This window comes from Zasmidium cellare, assembly GCF_010093935.1.
Source record: "Zasmidium cellare ATCC 36951 unplaced genomic scaffold M409scaffold_15, whole genome shotgun sequence".
In the NCBI taxonomy this organism is placed as follows: Eukaryota; Fungi; Ascomycota; class Dothideomycetes; order Mycosphaerellales; family Mycosphaerellaceae; genus Zasmidium; species Zasmidium cellare.
In genome coordinates, this window is record NW_022986959.1 from 209,924 (window position 1) to 226,466 (window position 16,543).

Here is a 16,543-nt window from a genome sequence, read left to right on the forward strand (position 1 = left end):
TAAGGTTGAAACCAAGCCTTGGGATCGTGACCACAGGATCATCCCGTTGGCAGCCTCAAAGTCTTAGCGTCCCTGACGAACGCCGCTGACACGTGAAGATGGTCTGGAGGCGGCCTGCAACTCTGTACGCACGGCACTCCTCTGGCAATGATCGACGTAAAGCTGGTCGTCTCATTGGGCCGACTACTATGTATCTGGGGTGTTTCCTACGATTGGGTACTGTCATCGCTTCTGGCTACAGGTAGCGGACGATACACCTCGGTGGTGTCTCCCAGGGCGGCTCATAGTCGCATTCTTTGCTTTCGACGACGGCTACTTCCAGGTTGGATGTCATCAAATAGACGCCATGGCGAGGACCAGTCGAAGGTACAGTGTTGGTCCGACGAACTACATGAGATCGATGACATCTCGCAGAATATGTGGTTGTTCCGACTAAAACATCCCTCTTCCTGCTTCCTTCACTTCATCTCTTAGCCCACCGTCTTAGCAGTGACCCTTTCCAGCATGAGGTTATTGGCAACAGGCCTGTTGGCCAGCTTCGTCGCAGCCTTTCCCTTCCGCATGGACGAGCTCGTCGCTCCTCTCGCCAGAGACGCAGCCTTCCAAGAGTACAAGCGGGCCAAGCTCGAAGGTCGCCAGGCCACTCCACCCCAAGGCGCCCGCGCCCTCCCGGCCTCTCCACCGCCTTTCAATGCCGCAGCTCAGTACGTGAGCAACCAAGGCACCCACAAGTTCGTCGCGCCCGGTCCGGGGGACGAGCGGGGAGAGTGCCCCGGCTTGAACGCTCTCGCCAACCATGGATACCTGCCTCACAATGGCCGTGCTACGATCCAGCAGTTCATCGACGGCACCAACGCTGGCTTCGGTATGGCAAAGGATCTTGGTGGTTTCCTCGCCGTCTTCGGTGCTATCATTGACGGTGATGGTACCAGCTGGTCGATCGGTGGTGTGCCACACACTGGTATCCTGGGTTCGCACAACAACTACGAGACGGACAGCTCGCCGATCAAGTCGGATTTGAACCAGTACGGTTCGAATACGAAGTTCATCATGAGCCAGTTCTACAACGTACGTATATCATTCATGGACGAACGGCACAGACTTACTGATACTGCGTAGTTGTATAACCGCCAACCTAATGCTGCCACCGCCAACTACAACCTCGAGGTGCTTCGAGACTTCCGTGATTCCCGTTTCAAGGAGTCTGTTGCCAAGAACCCTTACTTCGCCTGTAAGATCATCCTTCGATGGATCTGAGCTTCTATACTGACTCAATACAGACCTGCCCTTCGGTGGTATTGAGGTCTCCCAAGCCGCCTTCACCTTCATCTACCGCTTCATGAGCAACAAATCTAGCGAGTATCCAGAGGTTTGAACTCTCTCCCTGATCTCATCTACATGATACTAACTCCCACCAGGGCATCCTCGACAAAGAAGTCCTGAAGAGCTTCATGTCCGTCACCGGCCCCGAGAACAACCTAAAACACACCCCAGGCTACGAAAAGATCCCCGACAACTGGTAACATCCCCCTCACCCACCACATCTCACACGCACTAACACAATCACCACTCAGGTACGAACGCAACCCCGCCGACGAATACTCCATCCCCTACTTCGAAGCCGACATCCTCTACGTCGCCGAGCGCGCCCCCGAAATCCTCACCATCGGCTGCAACAAAGGAAAAGTCAACACCTACTCGCCCATCGACCCGGCCACTCTCACCGGCGGCGCCTACACGGCCCAGCAAGTCGCGAAGAACCCGCTGTGTTTCGGCGCGGAGTTCGTCCTCGCGGAGTTGCCGCTGCTCACGGGGTTGACCATCCCTGCGGGACAACTTTCTACGTTGACAGGTCAGCTGAGCAAGACTTTGACGGGGATGGGATGTCAGAGTATTGGGAGTGTTAATCAGAGTGCGTTGACGGCTTGTCCAGAGATCTCGTTTTATGGGGGGCCGACGGGGCCGATTGCGCCAGGGGCTATTCAGTCGTAGAGTCGCGTGAACATGAGACGGGATTGAGGAATGAGGTGATGGAATGACGTCTAACGATGCACGATTTACACCTGAAAGTTAAGCCGGTTGTATAGTATACACAAGAAGAACAAAACGAGCACGCCGATGGAATATTAATGCTCCAATTGCTTTTGCTTTGTTCACCGTGGACGAACTCTATCGATCTCCGCTCTCACAGACAATACTACATAGGATACATTCCGAGATCGATCCCTTATCCTCCAGATCGGAGATCCATGGGCATCATGAAGCCTATTGAGCGCTAGGGCAGAGCTAACGTCCTCGATACACCTTTATACCTCCGAGACGGCTTTTTCTATTGCAATGAGGACACTGCATCTGAACAACAACAGCAAGGCTTGGCGATAGAAGGCGAGGACTTTTAGAGCTCCAGGTGGCTTACATACCCTTAGAGTACGTCGGTCCTGTGTTAGCTACTCCCGGCAGCAGACTGAGCTGTTACCAAAGTTCTTCAAGCGGATCAGCTATAAATCCTTCAGGCGACGAAACCAAGACTCGCCTCAAATCCCTGACCTCCCTCCCTCCACAGCATCCATCCATTCCAATTGCACTCCTCTGATCTTTCGAAAATGCAACTCCCAAACATCATCCCAACCCTCCTTCTCTTCTTATCTCTTGCAGGAGCACAAGTCAGTGTCCTTTCCCGTCTTTCTCACATTTTCGAACGAGGCGAGGCTGATTTAGAGAAGTATTTTCTCCTTAGCTGAAATGGCTACTGCTCGCCGTGCTGTTGCAGTCTTTCGGGGAAAAGACAGAGTGTGCATATTGTTGCGATGAAGCGAAGTGAACGGGGGCGAGATGGCGGAGTATTTGACGACCAGGAACCTAATCGTTCGCCGCCGGATGAATGCAAGCCCAACAGAAGAAAAGCCTATTAATATCCTTTCTACCATAGGTTGAAACTTATACCAAGAGTAGAGCACGCCAGGGGTATCACCTCCTCAAGTAGCAACTGACTGTGCCCCTAAGTTTCATTGAATAGCGCAGCCTGACTATTCACCAAGACCCAAGTCTCAACCCCGATATCCTCACAATATACACTACAAACACCTCGCCCCTACTACATACAATGCATCAACTCGCCACGGCAAAGTCAGCATATAAGCACTTCAAGAGGCACGCTGTAGGAGAAGCATCAACCAGCACACCAGCAATCCACAGAGCAGCCCCTAATGTCTCGCGAGCCTCATCACCCACACACGCCACAACAGTCAAGAAACTCCCTCTCTCACATCAATCAATCAATCACAAACAATGTCCCACCCAAACCCCCTCGGCAGCAACCCGCCCGGCCCACCGCGGCCACGCCCCCAGCCTGGCCCGTCGAGGCCACCGGGGGGGAGACTGAGCTTTTGGCGATCAGTTTGATCGCAGCAGAGTGCGGAGTACGGAAGGGGTTTTCATTGTTGCGGATTGGGGATCTAGTTTCGATTTAGCGCAACGATCGAGAACGAGGTTCTTTCTTTCTCTTTCCAGAAATCCAAGGAGCATTCGAGGAGGCCTCGCACAAGTTATCTAGGTTTCTCGTATGAATAATGATGGTCTTGGAGAGCCGGTGCCTCCTGAGAACGGGAAGGCAAGTGATGTCCTCCATTTTGGCTGGACAGGCACCGTGGGTATGACACTCGTTCTCTGCGAGACGCCCACCATCGTCTGAATGCAAAAGTCTTCCTTGCCATCGCCACTTTCACACCGGGGGTGCTTCTTCGCCAGAAGCCGTGGTCTTACAGCGATGCTCTACTCCATCCCTGTTAAACCGCTCCTTCCTAAATCGCGCTGGAATGTCTCTTTCGTATCCGGAACCGCGTACGAGACTGAACCTGACTCGGATCTCGGATAGGACAGAAACTTTCTTCGCTCATCGGGACTGAGAAACCCGCCACTGTGAGCCACGTCGAAAAGCATTAAGAGCATCAGGTCCTCGTCCTGCAACCAGACTTTCAACATCTGTCTCGATGACTTGAGGAGATAATGTCGTACGGCGGGTGGCTGAATCAGCCGTGGACTCTTCATGATATGCGAGAGCTTAGCGTGTGTTGGGCGAAGAAGCGCTGGGCCAACGAACTCATATATATGGCGCTCACGGTGCTTTCGAAACACGGCCCACCCGGGACGAAGCCCAGAACCCATGGCAACATGACAGAGAATATCGCCGGGCAGGACACGAGGGCAAGTATCAAAAGTGCGGCCACAGTGTGGCTGGAAGGCAACCTCAGGCTCCTCGCATGCATTTTAGAGTGTCCAGTGCAACTTGCACGGGCGACTTGCGGTAGTCTGGCTTCAAAGGCCCACATGGAGACGGCCACGAAGCTATCCTCAGCAAGGCATACAAACGATCCCGAGCATCGCTGCATTCCCATCCACCAAAGCTACGGACGGCTTGCCGAAGACAAAGTGGCCCTTGTTGCTGTATAGAACCCTTGTCCAAACGAATGGTCGGAAAGATCAAGCGCCAAAGGAAAGTTCCCCACAAGGTTCGAGACCAAGTACTTTTGATGTGACGTTTCTGCTCAACGCACAGAGCATATTGATAGGTGATCATGAGGACAACGATGTCTTCGAAAGCAACACAATCGTCACCGCACAAGACGATGCATCGCTGCGCGAGGTAGACCTCTTGGATTATCCAAATGCGGTGCCAGTATGGTCTACAGGAAAAGAACATCAGTGCGTCTCGAAACTTTGGGTGGGGTGGTGAGTTGACCATTCCTCCTTCAGAGTCCTTGATAGGGTCGGGCTGCAGGGCGTTCAGCCTTTGCCACGCAGGTGATCTGGGGTCCCCTCCGTGCGCGATCCACGCCGCCCCATTATCCGTCGGCATGTCGTAGAATAGAGGGGTGTCCTTCACGTGTGCTGCGACATCTTGGGCCACGCTGAAAACATCTCCGCTGCCGTCTGCATGTTCTCCCACGCAAGAATACACGAGCTCGGCATTGGCGAAGATGTCTCCCATATTTTCGACTTGGAGCGCCTTCTCGTCGAGATCAAGCTGATTGATGCAAATACTGTCGGTCCAAACGTAGCTTTCCGGTGCTTGTCTTCGAATTTGACTCAGTGCATCGTAGCAGTTGCGGCGGATCTCGTATGGTAACCCATTGATGTTGATGCAGGAGATATTTTCCGGCGATCCCCACGTGTAGGACGCTGCGACATAGGGACGGGCTTTGTCGAAGGACCAAGTCGAGATGTTGCAGCTGATGGAGTCAAGATCATTTCCGGGTTCGAACGTCAACAGGCGGATCTGTTTGCTGGCGTCCACGAATGGCTCGTGTACGAAATGAGCAGTCCTTGCTGGCGAACTGGCGCGCTTTCGCTTTCCCGCCATGCTGCCAGACAGGTCCTGTACGTGGTAAGCGTGCTCGTGATGTTTTGAACTGTATCCGTGCCGTAGATCAAGGCGAAAGTCGCCTGGTCACGGGCGTGCATCGGAGGGGGCCTTTTTATATCGTTTGTGGTCTGCAAATCACGGCACCACGCTGAGCTGCTGCAAGATGAAGTTTTCGTTCGTGCACCTCAGGCAGCATGTCCAGCGCATATACAGTGCAGTCAGTGTCAGGTGTGCAAGACTTGTGTCCTATCGGAGTTCAAGCTGTGGTAGTACAGAAGGCGCAGCTACTGCGCCCCTGCAGGCCGCCAGCTCATTGCCCACGAGGCTTGGCAATGTTTCATGCATGATGCCTATGGCTTGTGGAAAGTGGCCTCCTATTCGAGCGCACAATGTTGTGGTTGTTCTGCTCTCGTTGTCCAGGAGTATTGAACACCGCGTGGAAAGGGTTTAGCATTCAGTACACCGGGAGCAAGATCAGTATGTCGTTACTCCTCGCAAGTATGCGTTTGATATTTGAAAAGCCGCGAGGCCAGGCTCTAGTGTGTAACCCTAAGGAATCGCCAAAGTGGCGCCTTAGACACTGCCAGGAATGTGTGGCTACTTTCGAGAAAGCTGCACGGCAGTTGTACCAAAGGCGCAGCGGCTACCCGTCTGAGAGGCTTCTGCTCAGTGCTCGCTTGCAATCACCCAGCATGAGTTCTTTTACCCTTGCCGGGACATCGAATCGTACAATGAGGTTGAGATTTGATGGTATCCGTCGGTAGATATCTGTAGTGAGGACCCTTGCGGCTGGGAGCCCTCACACATCCCCTCCCACCTTCCCCCTCCTCCTCACCTCCTCCCTCGCCCTCTCCTCCTCCCTAAACCTCCTCTCCGCCTCCAACCCCGTCTCCCTCTCCACCCACTCGCTACTCAACGTCTTCCTTCCCAAAAACCCACAAAGCACCAACCCCACCCCAGCAAAAACCGTATACATAATCCACATATCCGTCATCGCATCCGCAAACGCCATCCTCGCAACCCTCCTCTGTGGCTCCGGCAACCGATCGATGACCTGTACATTTGCATCCGCGTTCCCGCCGGTAAGTTGCGCGGCGATGGCGGGGCCGAGGGAGGACGTGAGGGAGGTGTGTTTCTTGTCGAGTTGGTTAGAGTAGACGACTTGGCCGAGGACGACGCCGATGGAGGTCGCAAGGGAGCGGATGAAGTTGAGGGTTGCTGTGGCGGTGGCGATGTCGCCGAGGGAGACGTTTGCCTGGAGGGCGACGAGGGGCGCCTGGAAGTAGGGGCCGATGCCTACGCCGGCGATGATTTGGTAGAGAATGAGTTTCGCCCAGCCAGAGGTGGAGGTGAGGTCGATGAGGAGGCCGAAGCCGAGCGTCATGATGGCCCAGCCCAGATATATCGGCGGGAGGTATTGGCCTGTAATTCCTAGGTATGCGCCGGTCGCGATGGCGGAGAAGCCGATGGCGAGGGCGGTGGGGAGGAGGTAGACGCCGGAGAGGAGGGGGTTGGCGCCGCGGACGGCTTGGAAGAAGAGCGGGAGGAAGTAGAGGGGGCCGATGAAGGCGAGGCCGTGGAAGAAGGCGGCGAGGAGGAGGGCGGAGTTGGAGCGGGTGCGGAAGAGGCGGAGGGGCATGACCGGGTAGGAGGCGAGTTTCCATTCGACGAGGATGAAGAGGATGGCTTGGACGACGCCGAAGACGAGGAGGCAGATCACGGTGGCGGAGTCCCAGGGGAAGGTGATGCCGCCGTATTCGAGGCCAAAGAGGAAGGTCAGTGTTGCGCCGGTGACGAGGATGGTGCCGAGCCAGTCGATGGCGGCGAGGCCCTTGAGGATGGGCGTCCGAGGAGTCTTGATCTTGAGGAAGAAGAGGATGATGAAGAACGCCACGCCGTCGAGGGGGAGGTTGATGTAGAAGCACCTGGACATCGTAATTAGCAACAACCACACAACGCCAGATATGGGAAAAGACTCACCACCTCCAACTAACCCTCTGCGTGAACGCCCCACCCACCACCGGTCCTAACCCGGCCGCAACCGCCCACGTCGCCCCGACCAACCCAAGATACGCCCCCCTGGCCCGTTCACTGAACAAATCCCCCACAATAGTATCCACGAGCGTCAACAACCCACCCCCACCAACGCCCTGAATCGCCCTCGCCGTGATCAGCATCCCCACATTTACCGACAAAGCCGCGATCAGACTGCCCACCATGAAAACGGCGTTGGCAAGGAGGAGTGTCGGTTTCCGCCCGAAGATGTCCGAGAGCTTGCCCCAGAGCGGCGTGCTGGCTGCGCTGGAGAGGAGGTAGGAGGCGCCGATCCAGGTGTAGCCGGAGGAGGAGTGGAAGTGTTCGGCGATGGAGGGGAGGGCGGTGGTGATGATTGTTACGTCGAGGGCGGAGAGGAGGACGGCGAGCTAGGGGGTTAGTTTTGGGGTGGTGGTGGGTGGTGGTGGGACTTACGCAGAGGGCGGTCATGATGATGGCGATGAGGCCGGCGCTTTTTTGGTCGAGCGGCTTGTCTTCGTCTGGGGTGTGTTTGGTGGGTGCGCTGTCAGCGTCCTTGGGTTTCTCGTCACCCATCTCGGGGTCTTCATGGTTCGATAGCGACATTCTGTCGCCGGCTTGTTGCTGTTTTTCTTCGCTGCTTGGATTCATGTTCGATAACAATGCTGGATGCTCTCAATCAACAGTCCTGCGGTAGCAACGCTTTATATCAAGTCCCCAGCCAAACGACAAACCACACCGCAGCGTCACAAAGCCTCCCTGCACAGACCTCGCAACTCGCTACTCTGCAGGCAACCCCCTTCTCGCTCGCTAACGACAGCGAGTACAACACCTTTTCAGGAAGTCACCGTATCCAAAATCGCCAAGATAAGCGGTAGTTCCAGACTCCGACAAATCTGACGCCGGGTTTTGAAAATCTCCGGGGTCGTCAGCCTGCTGCCATTCGTAGAAGCTGGGCCGCTCGCAAACGAGATTGCCTTTTTCGATATCTTTGAATCGTGTGTAGGTTTGAGATGCTGTCGCTAGACTTTATGCGTGAAAGGGACTCGAATACTACTAATAAGTGAACTCATTTCCAGGTCTCCGCGACGTCAAGGTCAAGTAAGATGGCGGACAAGAACCATGATAGCGAGCTGATAGCGCTCTGGAGTCCCACCGCAGACATCTAGTAGGTCAGTGTCAGTGAACAAGAACTTTTCCACTTGAAAGCCTCTCAAAAGATCCCCATGCGAGATGGATGATGCTGAGGCGCATGTGAGATCTGTCAGCATGGTATGCGAAAAGGATGCTTACTGTTAGGGCTGTCCCATTCCATGAACGATGCCGCAGAGGAAGAAGCGCACTTCTACCGCGCCCGACCTTGACTCCAGAATAGGCTGTTGCTCGCTCTTCATTGATTCAGGCGTGTCGAAGTGCTTATCGAGTCTGAGTAGATCGTCGTTAGCACTCAAACCCCCAACCACGCCCCAAAAGCCTCACTTCCCACCTCCCGCCCAAGAAACACTCTCATCCCCTCCATCTCATCCCTACTCCCACCTTTCTCAAGCACCTCCCTCCTCCAACGCATTCCCTCCTCTCGCTTCAGAGGATCGGCCGAGAACTTCGAGGCGAACATATCGCAGGCGTAGACTTGCGAACTACAGTTCACAGACACGGTCAGTCAAGATTTGAAGGGGATGGAGTGGGGAGGAGGGAGGGTACGCACGACAAACAAGAATAAAACCCCGCATCATACCCACTGAACAGATGTCCGAAAATCGCCTGCCCGTGGCCCCCTTCGTCGCCTTCGGGGGCGTCGATGCCGAGGATGGCGGACTTGAGGGCGTTCCAGAGTTTGGTGGTGTTGATGTTTCGAGCTTGTTCGTGACTTTTCGGTTGGTGGATGGTCATGTCGAAGATGGCGATGTGGAGGGATTGTAGCCAGAAGAGCGCGCGGTTGGCGGTTTGTGATTGAAGTAAGCCTTCGATGAGATCTGCTGGGATCGTCTCGCTGGGTATGTCCTCGCCGGGATGTTCCCCCTGCCACGCCTGGCGATGTTCGTCGGAGAGACTACCCCAATACCTCCCCAAGACCTGCAGGACTTCCCTCGTCCAGCAGAACTTCTCCAGCATCTGACTCGGCGCCTCGCAGAAGTCTTGGGCCGTCTCGGGGCCGTGGAAGCAGGCGAAGCGGGTTTTGGAGACGAGGTCGTGGATTCCGTGGCCGAGTTCGTGGAAGAGTTGCCAGAGGTCGGAGTGCGTTAGAAGGGTTGGTTTGGAGGTCGGCGATTTGGGGAAGTTGGTTATGAGGCAGGTGCTGGGGTGGTGCGTGCGGGTACTTGTGCTGGGATTGATGTAGCCCTGGGAAAGGAGTTAGCTTGAGACTGGTCGGTGGGGAGTGTGATGACTCACGGGGTGGATGCTCAAATCGCAGAGTCCTGGGCGTTTGCCCGCGCGTGGATGGACGTCCATGTAGAGGTAACCCAGAAAGTCTTTATGTACCTCTCCCTCTTCAAAGTCGTCGTACACAGCGAACATTCGTACATCCCCATGCCAAACAAGCTCCTCATTCTCCGATCCTCTGCCAGTGGGTATCTGATGAAAAGCCATCCCCATCAACTCCGCAAAGATCTCCAGCATCCGCTCAATCACCCAATCCAGAGGAAAGTACTCCGCCAACTTCTCATGATCTACTGCGTAATCCCTTTGCACGAGGATGCGGGAGTAGTAGGATTGATCCCAGAGATAGAACTTGCCATCGTTTCCCTCCCCTCGAGCTGTCAGTCCTTCCGTTTTGAGCTGCTTCAATCGCTCGATCGCAACTCGGCCTTTGGGCACCAGCTTCAATCGCACGTCTTCGAGGAAATCGTTGATCTTCTGTGGCGATTTCTCCATCTTATCTTCCAATCGGTATTCGGCGTGGTTGCTGTATCCCAATAGCCGTGCAGCTTCGTCGCGGAGGATGAAAGCTTTCTCCAGTAGAGGTACGTTTTCGTTGCATTTGGTGACGTTGCCGATGTAGACCTTCCTTCTTGTCCCTGCGATCTTTACATGCCCCAGCACGGCACTGGTATGCGCAGGCCGAAAGCTAAGGTGGTATTGACCTTCACCATCACTTTCCAGTCCAGCGAACACATCATCAGGAAGGCCATCAAGTTCCTCTTTCGTGAAATCAACACTACCCTTCTCCTCACTCAAATTCTTCTCAAACTGAGCTTTGACATCTCCCAATTCCTTACTGATCTGCTGAAGCCGCTTCCGATCTTCCTCTCCCAGATGCAGTCCATTGCGTTTATACTCCAGCATCTGCCGCTCCAACAAACGGCGACATTCCTCATCCAGATCCTCGTTCCTGTCATAGACAGCTTTCACCAAACGAGAAACATCCTCTCGCATTCCAAGCTCGGTCTCGAGTTCAGAGAACTGCTTCTCTGCCTTTCTCGATGCTTCGCGGACCTTGTCGTCTGTCGAGACATTCTGATAGAATTCCAGCATGTGCCGTCCGTACAGGCGCTCATTCTGTTCGTGAGCGATCGGCAGGAGAGTGTTCGCGAATGCCGCAGTGTCCGGTGTGATGGTCGTGGCGATGGAGTCTTGCACGGATCTTGCTTGGTCGATAAGATGTTGGGACTCTTGGAGGATGGATTCCGGGGTGCCGGTGAAGACTGGCGGGGGCAATGGGAACTGCATCCTGTCCGGTCTGTAGATTAGAACGATACTATTCTTGTGGAAGGGAGCCAGCGTAGGATAAGGGAAGATATTGCTCGCTTTTTGCCTTGTTGAGGAACCCAGCACCCTCTTGGAGTTAGCACAGAGATGTCGTGACGCCGGGGCCTGCTCATACCTTCAAAGTGAAACTTCAGAACTTTGCCATGCATCTCTCCAATTCCCTACGACCGGCTGCGCTGCTAATCACACTAGGAGCTGCTTGGAAGGGCTGGCAACAACGGGGATGAAGTCAAATTCGATTGCAACAATCCTCCTGACGTAACCTCACATGCGGCACGGTCGAAGCCACCACTCCTCCTCCCATTGCCCAACAGGTATAGAGCGATCAGCTATGTCGACCGTGCGCTGCAGGGAGTTTGGCCTGCCGTCCAAATACCTCGCCTCCAGCGCCGTCAAGCGCCCATATCCATAGGGCATCTGCCGCGCCAGCCCAGAATCGACACATCCCTCCCTCCTATACCACTCGTTGACCTTGAGCAGGAAAGACAAATCCCCCGCCGTCAGGACCTCGACGCCCGCGAGATGCATGTTCTCGCCCGCCCATTGCGCCAGCTTCTCCTGCTCGCCCGCTCGATCGTTTAGGAAGCATTCGATGAGGCGCAATTTGCGCAAGGTGGAAGAGTGTCGCTCGAGGAATTCTTGAAGTGACTGCGTGTCGGGTAGTTGGAGGTGGCCAAGCTCGAGATATGTCAAGCGAGGCAAGGAGACGGGTCGTCAGTTCCGGAGGTAGATCCAGCATGCGCGCCATCTTTAGCGTTGATGTTGGTGAATGTCTGCACGGTGGTGGTGGTCGGGTGGAGACGCTTGTTTCGGCAGTTATGGTTCGGCCAGGCGATCATCGGTCCGGCAATACGAGGTTCCGTCCCGGTCTTTTCGCAGAGTTTATGCAAGGGGAAGAAGCTTGAACTTTAGAAGAACACTCCTGGCGTCGACAACAACAACACCTCTTCTTCCCTAGTTACTAAACCAAGAAGCACCCACAACCCGAATGCTCCATCCAGATGATTATATCGGTATATTTTGTCCGTCTCGCTGAGCCAACCTGCAAAACAACACCAGTCATGCCCAATGAAGCAGCTTTCAACGTTCATACAGAACGCCTCTACCGCCGCCGTCGTTCAGCCTCATCCGCTGGCTAGTCAAGAACAAGAAGGAGCTTCCGGTCCAGTCCTTTCGACAATAACGACCGGAGAGAGTTCCGCAGTGATATATATCAATCCGTGGAGCAATTGATATGCAAGAAGTTTGGCAAGGGACAGTAATCAACAAGGCAGTCTTCCCGCAAGATCTTGGCTTCAACTCATTCAACGAGCAATTATCAGATCTCGTAACTCGTATCGGAAGCCTCGAGAGACGGCGTTCGCATATCTCGTATCGTCTCAAGTAATATCCGAGCGGCGCCCCTTTGGAAGGACGGACCTTTCAATTGAAACCACCACGGCCCACTGTCTGAAAATATGGAATGCTTCCACAAAATCCCAATCCCAAGATGGGCGCCTCGCGATATGGGCTGTACACGTTCGCTGCGGTGCTTACTCTGCTGATGTATGGACTTCTCAACGAGAAATGGGAGACTCGAGTGAGGACTCCTCCAACAGCGAAATATGCGGGCTGTCCAGTCTCGCCCGATGCTTTGATGAGGATTATGCCTGTGGGAGATTCGCTCACGGAGGGTACGGGGAGCAGTGATTACAATGGCTATCGTTTGTTTCTGTACAATCTGTTGATGGAGAACTGCGGCGAACATTTTGTCGAATTCATCGGTGAAGACGTCGACATACCACAAAATGCACATCCCGCTAACTTCAACTCCCAGGCACCCAACACTCCGGCACTTCACAACCGACAACCAATTTGGCCTCAGCGAAACCGAAGGTTACAGCGGCTACTCGCTCGACCACTTCCTCGCCCACAGCCGCGAAGGCCTCCAAACCACCCTCGCCCGCAACCCCAACGTCGTACTGCTGCACATCGGCACAAACGACATGAGTCCCCTCCGCCTCCCCACCGCCCCACCCCCAGCAACAGCCCCCGAACGCCTCAACGACCTCATCGACATCATCTTCGCCGCACAGCCCAACGTCGTCCTCCTCGTTGCTCAGATCGTGCACTCCCCCAACGCCGGGTGGACCGAGCACTCTCCAGCCTACAACGCAGCGATACCGAGACTCGTGGCTAGGAAGCAGAGGCAGGGATACGAGATATTGACTGTAGATATGAGATCTGTGGGTGCGGACTGTGTGAGGAATCTGGATGGAACGAGTGTGGTCTGCGACGATCTTATTGATGATGGGGTGCATCCGAAAGATGAGGGGTACAGAAAGATGGCGGCGTTGTGGTATGACGCGTTGAGGAATGCGACGAATAGAGGATACTTTGTGCCTTGAGGGAGGACTGTGGCACATGCGGGTGCTGTTGCTTATGGTCAAGGGGTCTTACTCGTCCGCTTGTGCAGACACCGCACTGGATCCAGACAGAGATACGCCGGCCTGCCGTTCGAGCCAGCTCAGCCGCGGAAGAGTTCGACAACTTCTCGGCAGCGACCCAACCTCAACTGTACATTCGACCGCACAGCGTCCACCCCAGGCTACACTCCACATGATCATCACAAGTAAGCGGCCATCTTAGCAGCATACCGCTCTGCCTATTGGCCGGCTCGTATGTTTCCACGATCGAGACAGACATATCACCAGGCTCATGGCGGATCTCGCGAACTGCGGATGCTTCGAACGACATGGCAGCCCAGCAAGAATCGAGAATCCGCCCTCCGCCCATCAGCACCCAAGCAAAAGTGCGTCTCGCCAAAGCTGGCCTGCTTGCTCTCGCTCCACCTCGTCAGTCGATGTCCTCGGGCATATCAATCACCGCGACGAAAGCAGGCCGAAGACCAGGTATCCAGGTTCGATGAAATCCAGGTCCGCAGTCCGCGCGCCCGCCACGGGCGAAGGTATACCCGACACCCAACAGCCAAGTCGAGCCTCCTGTCCAGCACTGCCTTCTCAAGTAGACCTCCGTCGTTCGAACTCGAAAGCGAAGCCAGGCCTCCGCCGGGTTGAGGAAGAAAATGAGACATCGGCCTGGTTTCGTGATCTCTTCTCTACCGCAGCAGCGGGAAGGACTCGCGCCGCGCAGGACATGTAGGCGTGGTCGGGGATGAGGTGGGGAGAAAGGTCGCATGGTCTTGCTCATCTGTATCACTGGTGCGTCTGCTCGAACGGCCTGGATCACTTGGCGGTTGTGCAAAATTGGCGTCTGTTGCGATCTTCCGCGCAGCGACTCCGTTCGACTCTCCCAGTCTACGTCTCACGGCCTCGGCCAAGAGTAACGCAACCGCCCAGCCCACGTCCATCTCCAATACTCCCGAGCCAAGATCTAACATCGACCCTCCATCCTCATAGCAGACAACCCAGACGTCCAAAGATGGCGTTACTACGTCTCGGCCACTCATACTCCCCCGCGCGGCCGCCCTTTGTTGACCTTCAAACAGCCTCCAAACTTCATCACACAGCCTGTTTGGCCAGTCAAGACCACCAAATCGGTACGGCTCTCGTGCAGGTTTCGGGTATGTGGTCGCACATCGTCGAGGGGTTGTACAGTCCAGAAGCCACGACATGTCGCAGTCGCCGTCGTCGCCGGCTAGTGTTCAAATTTCGCGGCCGTCTGTCGCCGCTGCGGTGAAGCCAATGTCCAGCCTGACTTCGTCGGCGATTCCGCCGGAACGACCGACCACAAGCTGGGAACCACTTTGTGAATCATCGACCATCCCAGTTCCGGGCTCTGTATTCGGCGTGTGCGGACGAGGTCCATCCAGGCACCGATCAAAGCGAGGCGAATCCGAGACCGGGACTACAGCGATGCCAAGATGGACGACGTCCGATCGATCGGGATTGCGATATTGTCGGTGGTCTCTTCCATGGATGGGATGCAGAGTTTGGTAACAGCCCGTTTCTTCTGCGCCAAGCTCCTCTTTCAATAATGGCCGAGTCAAGTATTCTTTCATGAACCCGCAGCCGCGTCCATCCCAATTTTCAAATGGCATGAAACTGTAGCGCGCAGGGGCTTTCTGCCAGATCGTATTATACCCGATTGTTGAGGCTGGTTCCTTCTTGAATCACGTACCCTGCCAACGGAATCACAGTGCAGCCTTTTTGCTGCAAGGACACCCCCACGGGAGACACCGAGACCGGGCCCGGATTTGCGCTGCATGCATGCAAGCTTCTCCACCCTTCCTCTCTTCACGGACAAGGTAAGCTCAGCAGCACCACCTCGGAAATGCAGGCAAGCTCCAGCCGGCATCCGCGAACCATTGAAATCCCGATCTTATCAGATGAATGTCATGATTCGGGGGCGAGAGTATTGGATGGGTTCAGGTCGGGTCGCAACGCAATCAAACGAGGGTAGGGTGGTCGCCGTGCGTTTTATGCAGTGTGTTGTCATTTGGGCGTCTCCGCCGCCAAGTGGCCTGTTCGAGGGGATCGTGGTGTTGTGTTGTGCGGTGTGCTGTTCTCTTGGCCATCAGCGACGACGAGGTTCAAAGGCAGCCGTGAAAGTCCCATGCAGAGCGGACTGCTGAGGAAATTGTTCCATCGGAAATTGTCTCTCGGTCTTGAGGCGTACCTCAGCGTCGAACCACCAGCGCCACCACCATCCCACTCGGCGGAGCGGAAGCACGACTCCACCACCACCAGCACCACGATAATGCCCACCCCAATCCGCACCCTCCTCCTCGACACCACCTCCCCGCACCCCCGCTACATCCGTCTGCACTCCGCCTCCTACACACCGCGCGAATTGCTCTCCGAAATCCTGTCCATGGCCAACCGCATCGTGCGGAAGATCTCGGAATCACAATTATCCTCCTCGGACCGCCGCATGTGGGGTGTGCGGGAGATGGCGAGCAAGTGGGATAGCATCAAGGCGTATCCGGAGATGTTGGCGGATGTGGATGGGGAGTTGTTGAAGATTTTGGTGTTGGATGCGTATGCGGATTTGGAGAGGTTGGAGGGTGGGAGGCCTTAGATCGGAAGATGGGAGAGGGAGAGGAGCGTCGGTATGGTGCGGGATGGCGGTGATGCTGCGAGGGGTCGGGAGTTGGTTGCAGGAGCTGTGGTCGGATGTGGTGAGATCGAAGAGATGGAATGGTTAGTGTCGGCCGATCGTGGTCTAGTGGCCGATGGCAGCGGGCTGTATCGTTCTGAGGAAGAGCTTCGATGCCGCTGGGATTATATTCTGGGTGTCCGAACGGTGTGATGGACAGAAGCAAAAGCAGGAAAGGACATCAATGTGAATGAACATGAAATGGACCGAATGGGGCGTCGGAAAGGAAGATCATGCTGCGGAAAAGCGAGGGACAACGAGGTATGATAGTCTTTCTTCGTCTGAGGTTCGTGACGGGATGTTCAGGAAAGCGGGAGATAGCGTATTGAAAGGGACAGGAAGGGCCCGACGAGAGTCGAATGG

At 55.2% G+C, this 16,543-nt stretch overlaps 7 protein-coding genes across 7 annotated transcripts; 3 read left to right on the forward strand and 4 right to left on the reverse strand.

Moving 5' to 3' along the window:
- Positions 1 to 561: 561 nt before the first annotated feature.
- On the forward strand, positions 562 to 1,992 carry M409DRAFT_66015 (uncharacterized protein; the record flags this gene model as incomplete). Its single annotated transcript, XM_033816756.1, has 5 exons — positions 562 to 1,068; positions 1,120 to 1,231; positions 1,281 to 1,369; positions 1,419 to 1,519; positions 1,575 to 1,992. 5 exons carry the CDS (start codon positions 562 to 564, stop codon positions 1,990 to 1,992), a joined length of 1,227 nt encoding a protein of 408 aa, XP_033668290.1.
- Positions 1,993 to 4,043: 2,051 nt separating this feature from the next.
- M409DRAFT_54004 (uncharacterized protein) lies at positions 4,044 to 5,359 on the reverse strand (the record flags this gene model as incomplete). Its single annotated transcript, XM_033812554.1, has 2 exons — positions 4,044 to 4,344; positions 4,554 to 5,359. 2 exons carry the CDS (start codon positions 5,357 to 5,359, stop codon positions 4,044 to 4,046), a joined length of 1,107 nt encoding a protein of 368 aa, XP_033668291.1.
- Positions 5,360 to 6,161: 802 nt separating this feature from the next.
- On the reverse strand, positions 6,162 to 8,026 carry M409DRAFT_54005 (uncharacterized protein; the record flags this gene model as incomplete). Its single annotated transcript, XM_033812555.1, has 3 exons — positions 6,162 to 7,287; positions 7,343 to 7,785; positions 7,832 to 8,026. 3 exons carry the CDS (start codon positions 8,024 to 8,026, stop codon positions 6,162 to 6,164), a joined length of 1,764 nt encoding a protein of 587 aa, XP_033668292.1.
- Positions 8,027 to 8,822: 796 nt separating this feature from the next.
- M409DRAFT_36542 (uncharacterized protein) lies at positions 8,823 to 11,044 on the reverse strand (the record flags this gene model as incomplete). The annotated part of the gene is made up of 3 exons (XM_033810571.1): positions 8,823 to 9,012; positions 9,081 to 9,715; positions 9,767 to 11,044. The coding sequence occupies 3 exons, from the start codon at positions 11,042 to 11,044 to the stop codon at positions 8,823 to 8,825; spliced, it is 2,103 nt and encodes a 700-aa protein (XP_033668293.1).
- A 1,675-nt stretch (positions 11,045 to 12,719) lies between these two features.
- Positions 12,720 to 13,470, forward strand: M409DRAFT_36554 (carbohydrate esterase family 3 protein; the record flags this gene model as incomplete). The annotated part of the gene is made up of 2 exons (XM_033810574.1): positions 12,720 to 12,805; positions 12,900 to 13,470. 2 exons carry the CDS (start codon positions 12,720 to 12,722, stop codon positions 13,468 to 13,470), a joined length of 657 nt encoding a protein of 218 aa, XP_033668294.1.
- Positions 13,471 to 14,726: 1,256 nt separating this feature from the next.
- On the reverse strand, positions 14,727 to 15,289 carry M409DRAFT_54008 (uncharacterized protein; the record flags this gene model as incomplete). The annotated part of the gene is made up of 2 exons (XM_033812556.1): positions 14,727 to 15,146; positions 15,203 to 15,289. 2 exons carry the CDS (start codon positions 15,287 to 15,289, stop codon positions 14,727 to 14,729), a joined length of 507 nt encoding a protein of 168 aa, XP_033668295.1.
- Positions 15,290 to 15,637: 348 nt separating this feature from the next.
- M409DRAFT_22217 (uncharacterized protein) lies at positions 15,638 to 16,102 on the forward strand (the record flags this gene model as incomplete). Its single annotated transcript, XM_033806236.1, has 1 exon — positions 15,638 to 16,102. The coding sequence occupies one exon, from the start codon at positions 15,638 to 15,640 to the stop codon at positions 16,100 to 16,102; it is 465 nt and encodes a 154-aa protein (XP_033668296.1).
- Positions 16,103 to 16,543: the final 441 nt, after the last annotated feature.